Source organism: Dermochelys coriacea, chromosome 5, assembly GCF_009764565.3.
Source record: "Dermochelys coriacea isolate rDerCor1 chromosome 5, rDerCor1.pri.v4, whole genome shotgun sequence".
Lineage (NCBI taxonomy): Eukaryota > Metazoa > Chordata > Testudines > Dermochelyidae > Dermochelys > Dermochelys coriacea.
Window position 1 is genome coordinate 32,420,553 of NC_050072.1, and position 12,033 is coordinate 32,432,585.

Consider the following 12,033-nt stretch of genomic DNA (forward strand, 5'->3'; position numbering starts at 1 on the left):
CTTCAAGGTGAATTTCGGATGCACCAGCAACACAGGACTAGGCCCTGTGTAGAACAGTTTATCATCATGAATAAACTGTCCTTATCTTTAACAAATGGCTTTTTCAGATATTTTCTTTATCAGAATATTATCCATGCCACTATTTTGTTGCAAAAAATATATTCAGTCTGCATTATACAGCATCTAATACAAAGCTGTTTAATTAATAATACTTTTTAGTTACTATGCTTTCTACAAAAAAGCCATCATCTTAGAATGTTATATGTTCAGATGATCAATATACAAGGAGCAAGTCAAGTATTTTCTTTTTTTTTCAAGTTGCATATATGTTTGTTTGTTCTAACAATAAATGCAAATCTGACGATGATAAAATTTCATGTAAAAACCTATAATTAAGTTTTGCTTTGATGTGTAGTGCACAGAAAGTTTGAGGCTGAGTATAATTAAGCACAGTATCTGGACTAGGGAAATCTTTATCAATGATCTTTATCCAAGTATTTCAAACTTCTGTTCTGCTCATTGCTTTTATTTAGACTTTTAAATGTGTGCTGGTTAGGCTACAAATCATTAAACTCATATTCTTTAGTTTCATTTAAAAACAGGTCAGACTGGATATCGATTTCCAGCAACCCACAATACAATCAGCAGCTACAATTTCCAGACCCATGAAGATTGTAAATGAGGTTTTATTAACTTCTAATTCTCTGCCTGGTGTGGTTTAATGTGGTTTCTTTTCTCTTTCTCCCTCTCGAGGGCCAAATGACAAAAGGCAATTTTGGTCTGTGCAATTTAAGATTTTAAGAGATGCTTTTGTTTTCTCTTGCAACCGGAAACTTGCACATAATTATGTGTGTTTGCTTATATTATTATTTCATTGAAAATATACAATCAGGACAAAGAGGGAATGGTTTTTGATGACTGTTTTCAAATGAAGGAGAAAAATAATATGCACAATGTTCCCTTGGTATAAACAAGGGATTCTTAAATTTTCTGTGGAATAAAAACCAGGAGCTTGCAATAGAAAAGTAGTTGATTATATAGTTTGTACGTTTTTTATTTACTGAGTACATACTATAATTAACTAGCATGCTTTAAAATTAAACTGCCACGACTCTCAGCTGTTCTATGACAATACCATAAGCCATAATGGCAATGCTATATAATAGTGCTATCTGCAGCCATACCACTTTGTGCTGTGCTCCTTATTCCCAGGGGAATTCTACACCAAAAAATTAAAAATTCTGTGCACAATATTTTCAAATTCTGAAAAGTTCTGCATATTTTATTTGTCAAAATAATACAATATAATCACTCAAGTTTCAATTATTTTGGTAATTTATTTCAAAATACTAATCAGCAAGTATGTTTGTAACAATACAGAGAACAAAAAAGATTCAGGAAATGTTTTTTGACAAATAGATACCTTACTTGACATATTAACACAGAACTTTGAGTATAATTCATTTAAATTACAATACAGAAACATATTGCAAAAGCTTGGGGGAGTCAGGGGTAACCAAGGAGCTGAGGGAGAAGGAAATAATTACTGGGAAGGAGCCTGGGAGTGAATCTGGAGGGTTGTTAGGTGTGGATGGGAGAAGTACAGAACAGGATTGTTGTTTGGTTTTTTTTGGAGGGGGCATTGTTAGGGGGCTGGGGTGTCTCCCCCATGCAGATCCTGGCTAACCCCTAGCCTTTCCCATTCAGTCAGGCACATCTGTCCCAGTCTCTGTGTGTCCCTGCACCCCACCCGACCTCATGTGTCCCTGCAACCCCCACTCCCGTTCAACCTTTGGCTCAATACTGTCACCCCACTAGCTCCTGTGCCCCCACCCCAGTCTGTTCCCCCCACTAACCCTTCTGAACACCAGTCTATGTGATCTCCCTCTAACAGCCCCATGTGCCCTGCTCTGTTTGTCCCCCCACATATCCTGTGCCTTCTCAGCTAGCCCTGTGAGCAGGGCGCTGTGAGGAAGGCAGCCACTGCCTCCTCCATCTCCATGGCTGGCTGCTCTGGCCCTCAGCTGGCTGCCCTTTCTTATACTGGCACAGCAGCCCCTTGTGGGCAAAAGGTGTACTGCAATGTCTCCCTGGCAGAATCTATTTTCTGTGGGGGGAAAAATCTGCAGGGGACATGAATTCTGCACATACGCAGTGGTGCAGAATTTCCCCAAGAGTAGATCCTGACAAATCTCATGAGTTAAACGGAATTAAACCTGTTCTGTACTTGGACGGGAATCTACCAAAGAATAGTCAAGGATGCTACAACACAGAGGTACATATAACAGTGCTCCTGGAAATGCTGTCTTTTGGATAAGAACTAAGAGTGGGGCCCTCTCAATTTGTGGTCATTGAAGATTTTATGGCAATTTGTGTAAGAGTAGGGACATTAACCCAAATGTTCTGGTTACATTCAAGTTTGTTTAATTACATTCTACATAGACAACATTCCTTGGATTTTAAATTGGTAACAGGTTATTTTTATTCTCTTATGATATTTTATTTCAGATTATTTATTTTCGTTCACTTCCTGCCCTAAAATAGCACTTTGGGATTCTTTGGAATGAAAGGCAATATGTAAATTTGCAATACAAATCTGTCTTAAGTGTCCACTAAAAGGATGGCCAAAAATGGTCACTTCAGGTGCGCTGTCTTTTAATAAAGATAGAGCAGAACTGAACTCATTACATGTGATGATATTTTGTCAAAACATGAGATTGCCTAGTAAGGGAAGTCTCTTGATATATAAATCAATGCTAGGACCTTTTAATGTCAAGCTTATTTATTCATTTGTTTAGTAATTTATAAAGTTCAAAATGTCACATTATTGTACAAAAAATGGCTCTTCGTTAGGACAGGAAATCTTAAGGCAATGTGTATCATCTTAAATTTCCAGAGTTCACCATCGATATCTTCCTAATTGCAAATGATGATAATCAAATTTGGGTTTAATAATCTTCATAGGAAATGATAAAACCCTTAATATTGTGTGGAAAATATGATAAAGATTCCTCTTTGATTATTCTTTTGGTGTAAAAAATGGCTTTTGTGTGTTGTATTTTCTCTATCAGTAAAAGATAGTTTCTCTAAGACATTGTGAATCTGAACTTACACTGTAAAATTTACTGTCCGCTTATAGTGATCCTGATCTTGCATCATCTGCTCACTCTGTGAAATCACTAAGAGTGTTGGGTGATCTATGAATGTGGGATCAGGCACAATGTAGGAAGCAAAAATTATACAGGTTAATCTTCTTAACCAATTGGACTGAGGCCAGAAAGTCTCAGTAGCATAAAGATTGACTTTTACCAGTAAGGAGACACAAACACAACAACAGACATTTGAGAGTACATATGTATAATGTCAGGATACAGTATAGTCTTTATAGAATAACTATTTGGCAAAGAGGCAGTTTCATGTTTATAGTTTAAAAGCAGAATAGGAGATCTTCATTATTTTTGTTACAAGTCTAATGAGCTCTAATTAGAAGCATTGTAGATATTTGAAATGCATAGCCATGTACATCTTCCTGTGGTTTTGTGATGGTCAAATGATATTTCCTTTTTGTTGGTTTAAAATCTCCTGAATTAAACAGAATATATATATTATTGTTTACTGACACAGATGCATTCTATCAATTGTTTTATGCCTACATTTTACATTCTCTAATTTCTTTATTTGATCTCAAACTTCATTTTGACTCACTGTTGGATTTGGGGTAAAAAACATTTAGAAGTGCCTAAGTCCTATTTCCAAGGCTCTTAGGAGTCTATGTTTCATTGAAAGTCAGTGGCGGACTTAGGATCCTCAATCAGTTAGGCACTTTTGAAAATTGTACCTTTAATCTCATTCTGATCTGGTCACTCTCTTCTTGTGGGACTCACTTCCCAGTCCTCAAATGCAAAGGGGGTGGAAGCCTTCCACAAGTCCTTGATTATGGAGGAAGAGCCAGTGAATGTAAAGCCAGGGGAGCCACCTTGAATGCCAATGTCCCATGTCAAAGAAGACATGTCAAGTTCCAGGAGGGGTGAGTAGGGGGAGTAGCTAAGTGCACACTATTGTCCTCAGCTGTCAGACAATCCATTGGGAAAAATTACCAGTTGGCACAAGTTAAAGTAGTCTGTGCCAGGACTGTGATTGGAGCAAAGAATCAGGGAGGTCGAACCCTCTCTGAATTTCCTCTCTTTCTAACCACCACCACTTGCACTACTTCAGCATTCTCATCTACCCCTTCTGTCACTCACTTCTTTCACAATGACCAATTTGTTACTTCTCTCTCTTCTCTGTTGCTCATGGTCCTCTACCTCCCTCTCTGTCTTTGCTCCCTTTTGCTGATCCCATATCACCTACTTTGAACTCTGCCCTTCCCACTATCCTTGACTCCTTCATGCCCTACCCTCACTGTGGTATCTACTTCTACTGTTTTGGGGCCTAATCCTGCAAACTCTTAGTTATATGAGTAGTCCTTATACAAGTGAGCTGTCACACTGACTTTAATGGGACTGTTGGTATATTTAAGGACTACTCACATGATTAGGGTTTTTCATGTTTGGGCCCCATTTTTTTAAAAGTGCTGTGCAAATTTACAGTGTTATGTAGATGTAGTAAAGTAATTATGATGGTAATGATGAAGATAATAATAATGAACTAAAATATAGCTCTGAAAACAGCACTGAACTTGATTTCTGAGTTAAATACTAAGGGCCCTTCAGTCATGAATGAGGTGTACATATTATTTGTTCCAGTTCTGTGCCACTCTCATATAATGTATACTGAAAATGTACTAGAAAAGGACAGTAGAAAGATTTTTTTTGTCCTTTGAAATATTCTGCTCATAAAGAGCCTTGTAAGTCTCTAATATATCTTCTCTTTTACTTACCTTCCTTTAGGAATTGACTTAAACTTTTCGGTGCCTGGTAGTGCTATTTTCTACACCATTGCTATCTTCTGATTTACTGAAGAAAAAAACAAGTTTAAATCCAAAACCCAAAATAAGCTTTTAACATGCATAGACTGTACAATAAAAATCATAGTGTTCATCCCAATCCAATGATCTAATTACCTAGCATGCACTAAAAGCATTTTACATTTTTCCACTGTGATGTTACTTGAAGGCATGAGAAAAAGGAAAAGAACAAATATGTATTTTACATTCAAATATTATTATAGCAAAATAACCTATTCAGAGACCTTTACCAATCAGGTAGTGACTAGCCTAACCATATAGTGCTTTCTGCATTCATTTCCTGAAGCCATATAACCCTTGGAAAGGATTATTACAGTGAAAAATTGACAATGTTTTTTTAATAGGTTGTGCCAGTGTTCCTACTACAATAAATCAGTAGTATAAATTCATTTTGTGCTGAAAGTCAGGATATAGGATGTTGTTCCTAAGTGGAGGTATAATAAAACACATTTAAAATTATATTTCTATAAACAAAACATAAGAAAGATACTGATTTTATTATTATTAAATTATTTTGCAAGTGTTCAGTATGGTTCATCAGTTCACCAAAAACAGATGAAACAGTGTATAGTATGGTTCATCAGTTTTTGGTATTTTGGGTCAAAAAGGGCCAAAATGTTACACTTTTAAATATTAATAATATAGGGCCCGATCCTTCAGTTGTTACTCTGGATAATCAAGAAGGCTTTTTTCTAGCTACAGGACTGAATCTACTCAGTGGATATTTTCTAAAGGATTTTTAAAATCCCTTGTTCTTTTTTAAGTTGGAAGTGAAATCTGTTCTTATGAAGAATGTCAGAGGCAGTCCTGGAATCCAGTCCTATCTGTTAAAAACATGGTTACACTACAGGCAATGAAAATATATGATTTCCAATGTGCCCAACCCATTCTGGAGGGACTACCTAAGGGTAAGAGTGTAGTTTAGGCTCCATAGCATTCAATCCTTAGCCTCCCTCTGATGACCATGCTAAAAAGGGGCACATTAGCACCAATTGTTAATGTGGTTTTTGTGTTATGGACACTTGTCCAGCAGGAAGAGGACTAAAACTATCATTTCATTTCATGTAGTCTCCCCTTACAGTGCCTACATCTATTATACAGTAACTGCTGTTGGTCAACTCAGACCTGGGCTAGATTTAACTAGTGTAGACATGAAAAGTTCTGCTTCTCCCATTATTTACACCTGAACCATCCAGTCCCCCTTGCAATACACTTTTTTGATGAGACTATTATTTATGTCACCAACCATAAGGGTTCAGGACAGCAACACACATCACAAAAAGTTAGACTCTGATGGAATGGCTCCAAAAATTCCAGGCCATCTGGTACATAACTCTTTGCTTTAAACAGCTACTAATATATAGCTATTTAATTTAATACCAGAGAGCTTTAGCAATCACACAAACAGTACACACTATAAAAACACCTTAACTGTGTATTAATCCAGTAGGATAGAACTCCAAACTCATAGATAAATAATGTATTAAATAAAGATCAAATGGCTTCAAATGAGACTTCACAGGCTTTCCAGTGAAAATATTGTGCATTTTATATACTACAAGTAAGAACTTATTTTGTTCTCTTTTAAAAACAATAAATACCGGTTTCAGTTGGATTATTTGTGATGAAAGTACAGCAATGTGAAGCTAACACAGCTACTCAATCCTCAACAGAAGACATACCCACTGCATCCCAAAACACTTTCCAGCGTAATAAACATAATTACAGAGTTAAATAAATAACAGCCGTGCTAAAGAGGAACTAAGAGGTATAATCAAGGGAGAAAATACTATATTTTTAGCTGGCTTTGGAAATGAGCAGGAGGGGGATGAGCAGGAGACTGCTCCATATGGTAGGAGTGATAGAGGAAAAGGCGCTTGCATCAGCAGTGCAGACATCATATAAAAGGACAAAGAGGAGACCAAGCTCTTGATGAATGGAAGGAGCGAAGAGTGGAATACAGAAAAACAAAGTTCATGGGAGCCTAGAGCAACTCCATGAAAGGAAGAGTACTTTTGAATAGGATCTTTAAATGAATGGGAAGCTAGTGGAGGAGTTTGGGGGAAGTTATTGTGCTTTTTAAGGTAATTTATAGTTTATTTCAATAAACTAGTACATTAATTCTGGTATAAGCATGGGTATCAAAGAAGGCTAAAGTTGTCTTTACTGTACATCCAGAGTTCCAGAAGCCTCTAAGAGAAGGAATTCACCCATAAGCTACAGAGCAGCAGCAGAGCTGCCTCCTCCTGCTTCTTCAGCCACAGTGTTTCAGTACTTCTTGTGGCTGGTGTACTCTGCTACACCGCATGGAATGGGAAATTGGCTACTGCATCAAACTAGCTTCATATCTACAGCTCCTGCCCATGACCTTCCCCAAAAATCCACTACCATGGTGGCCTGGTGATCCTAACTCCCAATAAAAGCTCCCCAAATCATCACCACCCCATCCCCCCACCACATAACCTACTCACACCAGTTCTACTGTATGAAGGGTCTTTCATGTACTATATAAGAAGAGCCTTGTGTGTCCCATAATGCAGACTAAACTAGAAACACAGTACAAGTGAATGGATGGAAACATTCTGGATGAGTTTTCTATCTGAGAATTATCTCCCTCACCCTGAATAATCTTTGATGGGAACAGTATCAGGCCATTCTACCAGCTCGATTCTGTGATAAACAATAAATGAAAACACCCCCTACCACCAAAAAACCCCCTAACAAAATAAATAAGAGGGAAGACGGCAGCATTTTACACATGCTGGACTTACAGAGAACTGGGAGCTAGGGATGTGTTAGGGAATGAAATTAAAACAATACTTTGGCATTCATACTTATACCTTACAATGTCATATGTTAAGAGCAATATATAGTTCTTGACTCGAAGTTACCTAGTTTCAAAGTTATTTAATATTCCATTAAATGTTAGTACAGTCTAAGTATTGTAAAAATATTAGTCACTACTTACAGTTGCTCAATTTGTTCAAATTCTTTTTCATCTTCTGTGGGACAAAGAAAACTGTATGGTTATTATATTATGTGTTTACTGTTAAGAAGTTATTTGACACTGAAAACTATTTCACTTCATTTTTATAATAAATTAATTGTCTAACATATAAAAGAATCAGTAAAACAGTAAACAAGAAATTCTATACTATACTAGTCTGTATACAGGATACACAGCTGAAGTACAATTTTACTATGCTCCCTTTTGTTCAAAATACCTTTCTGTATCCTGCCTAAGATTAAACTGTTGAATTTCCTTCAAACTTCTCTTTTTAGGAAAGTTTGGGGAATCTCCAACAGTTTATAAAACTGAGCATTGAGCTTTTTCTCTGTACAGAAGTGACATTTAAGTTACATCCCATCAATTGTCCTGAACACATGGCAGTTTGAGTCACATATACGTGATTTTAACATTTCAGACCCTTGGGATAAATTCAGCCCTCAGGTTATGCCCTGGCAAATGCCTGAAAAGCCACCACTAAACTATGGAATGCAACTTCAGCATCCTCTTCCAAAATCCACTGAGATCACATTCTGCAGGTCTGTCCCAGCTCATATCACCGAATGGATATCTGAAAAAGATATTTGGGCTCAGGGGCTGTGATCAATGCATTTTGTTTTAATACATTGCTACCTTCCCCCTCTCCACTATGATATTCTTGACATGAATAATCTCCATCAGTGCCTGTGAGAGTTTGTGCACCCACTGTTCTGGGAGCATTTAAAATCAATTGTTGAAATCTGCTAATTTTACTTGTGTGAGTAAGGTTGGATTAGACCCTACATAGGCACCTGTGTCCCTACTAAAAGCATTTAGGACATGAATTTGACCCTAAATATTAGGAAATTAAGACTGAAATAATGATTAATACTCAAAAGAAGATATTTTCGTTTAGAGAAAAATATATAGACAACTATCATGCAGAATTAGGAGCTACATTTTGTCCTTGACTATAATTTAAATTGAAACGGTGTGTAGAGTATGCCACTGTATCTAACAGATTATAGTATTACAAAGTGCAATAAGTGTTATTTAAAAAAACAAACAAAGAGATCATACCTGCATGCTTCTGTTTCTTTTTGGAGTACATCTCATACAGGAAAATAATAGCTACTAAAATAATAACTTCAGCAGCTATTGCAAGAAATGGTTTGAGTGGTGTCATATAGGTGAGAACTTTAAGGGATACTTTTCCTTTGCTCTCTCCTAGTTTAAATACAGCTTGGCACCAGTATGAGCTATCATCTTTCTCTGAGATCTTCAGAATCTTGAGTTTTGTTATGTTGGCATATTTTTCATCGACTATATACTTATCTGGCATCAAAGAATCATTAATAGCAACCTAATATAAAAAGACATTTGAAAATTATCTGATTGCAATGTCAAAAACGTTTAATAAAATTCTTTATACTTGAAAGTGGAAAATCCCTGTATTTACAACAGGTAACATTAGTTATAACGTTAAATGGTGTTGCATATGATCAATTCAAGAAAAGGCACTAAATAATAGTCCGTGAATATTTAGTTACTGCACAAAGACCATATGCTCCTCTAGATATCTGTGCAAACCATTAAGTCATACCAGTAGGCATTTCACTTGGCACTGTGTGGCACGTATAGGCCTGAATTTATATCCCAGCTCACAGATCATAATAAAACACAGAATTCTTCCCTTTCTTCCAAGATAAGTTTGACATCCCTGCTTTATAGACTAATTACAAGCTATGTCCACACAGTCACAGTACACAACTGTTCAGTTCAATATATAACAGCACAGGTGAAGAAAGAATACCTTATTTAGTTCAAATTTTAGCTAGGCAACTCCAAGGAAAACAAAAGTGCTACAAGAATCAGGGCTTGTCTACACTTGAAATGCTACAGCGGCACAGATGCGCTGGTACTGCTCTTCAGTACAGACACTATTCACACTGATGGGAGGGATTTTCATATTGGCGTAGGTAATCCACACTCTGAGAGGCAATATCTAGGTCGACGGAAGAATTCTTCTGTCGACCTAGCACTGTCTATACTGGGGGCTAAGTCATTATAGCTACATCTCCCAGAGGTGTAGACATAGCTATCTATACCAATGTAAATTCCTAGTGTAGACAAGGCTGAATTGTACCTTCAGAGTCATCAGTGAATTAATTGCTCAATGTTCTGCTAGAGGTGCTCGCTTCTGGATGAGATGTAACACCTTGTTCTTGATCACTTAAAAATACCATGGCACTTTTGGCAGACCCAGTGCTCATTCCTGATTAAATTCTTATTGGATCATCAATCTGCCTGGCTAAAATGCCTCTTTTGTGCATCCCCACAACACCTCACTGAGCAGTTAGTTCATTTATGACTCTGAAGGTAGAATTCAGCCTAGTGAATTACCAACATTGATTCTACCAGCATTTGTTTTTTCTCTGAAGATTATTAACCTGGCCCAACCCTGCTTGGTTTATATGATCTGACAATAATACTGCTTGAGGTCGTACAGCTGCAGATAAACTACACATATTCAGGGATGAACCTGGGAAGCGTTGAGTACTTGCCGCATCCCTTGAGCCTGATCTTCTGGCACTTGCCGGACTCTATAGGCAATTTGCTTTTGACTTCACTGATGTACGATCAGGTCTATCGACTAAAGTAAGAGTTGGAAGTGCTCAGCACCTTCAGGACTTGGTCTCAGAACATACATTATTTTCCAAATGTGATCAACATTTTTGTTTTGTTTCTATTACTTCAACTTCATTTGTTGCTGTCCTTTGCATTTTTCCCACTCACTGGCACAGTTTCTTTGATGTTGAAACTTTGGGCCAGATCTTCAGCTGATATAAATTGGCTTATCTCCACTGAAGTCAGTGGAGCTACGCTGGTGTAAACATGTGAATTCAAGTATTTGTAAATAATGGGAATTGGGAGAGTGTGATGGCCACTTAAATAACATCCCCAGGTTAAAAGCTGATCATTCATCGAAGCGAAAAGTTGGCAAAAATGAAAAATGTAATCAGAGACCTGGTATAAATGACTAAGGAACATTATAGCTGTAAGGGTTAATGTGGCTGTGTTGCTCTAGAAATCAGAGCAAGGAGTCATAAGGATTTGGGTTCTAAACAAGGCTGTACTTCTAAATTACTGTATACAGCTGGGCAGAACATTTACCTTCTTTTGTCTTAGTCATCCCGAATGGATAAAAATCAAGATAACTTGATACTGCATTTTAGTTAAGCTTTGTTAGGAAACCAAAGCCTCCTGTCTTTCCTATATAGAGTTTTCCAAGCTACTGAAAAATTAAATATCTGCCCTAAATGTACTGTAGTAGTCCTTATTCAGGTCCCTGGGCTCCACCATAATTCTCCTAGAAGACAGATGCTGCAGGGGAAGGATGGATGGTGTGGAAATGTGGAAGCAGTGATCTTCCCATAGGGCTTCAGCTCCACAGTTGTGGATAGCTCAGGCAGATCATCACAGATATCTTCCAAGACATCATTCCTCACACCAGTGGTGATATAGCAGTATAAGATAATGATTATGCTCTTGGCATTACCTTGTGCTTCCTTCCCCTCTGTGTTGCAAAAAATCTGAGAGATTATTTTAGACAGCAACAAGGTGGGAGACCATCTCTAGATGGGTTCTGAAGAGAAGCCATGTTGCGTGAACGAAAAGGTAACCCAGGGTATATTGTGGAGACCCTGGGAATATTGTGAAGTCATTGCACTCCATACAAAAGCCTGCCCTCCGGACTCCTGAGGATTAAGAGAGATGGCTAACTAGGTACCACAACAGGATGATTAGGAGGAAATTGTAAGTTGAATGAATAATACATATTTTTCCCTATGGAGGACAGTATGTCTCTCGGTTCTTATTCAGAAAAAGCTCCCACAGGAGTCAACAGAAGTTTTGACTGAATGTGGATAAAGTGAACACTTCACGATTGGGCCCACCCATCTGATTTGAGTCCATTTGATTGTGTAATCATACGGTGCAGGTCCTTAGCAAAGATATCTATGATGTCCAATACTGATAGATTATAGTTTTATCATGTGGGTGAATTTATATCAACGCTATC

At 37.5% G+C, this 12,033-nt stretch overlaps 1 protein-coding gene across 2 annotated transcripts in view; it reads right to left on the bottom strand.

The window, feature by feature from the left end:
- Nucleotides 1–1,317: 1,317 nt before the first annotated feature.
- Nucleotides 1,318–12,033, bottom strand: part of EMB (embigin) — a 28,332-nt gene continuing 17,616 nt past the window's right edge. For both annotated transcript variants that reach the window (XM_038402643.2, XM_038402644.2), the window contains 4 exons: nucleotides 9,033–9,315; nucleotides 7,935–7,968; nucleotides 4,880–4,955; nucleotides 1,318–3,582 (listed from right to left, as the gene is read on the bottom strand). In XM_038402643.2, coding sequence (XP_038258571.1) covers nucleotides 4,898–4,955; nucleotides 7,935–7,968; nucleotides 9,033–9,315 — 375 coding nt within the window. In that variant the 3' untranslated portion in view covers nucleotides 1,318–3,582; nucleotides 4,880–4,897. The remainder of the gene's footprint in view (nucleotides 3,583–4,879; nucleotides 4,956–7,934; nucleotides 7,969–9,032; nucleotides 9,316–12,033) is intronic.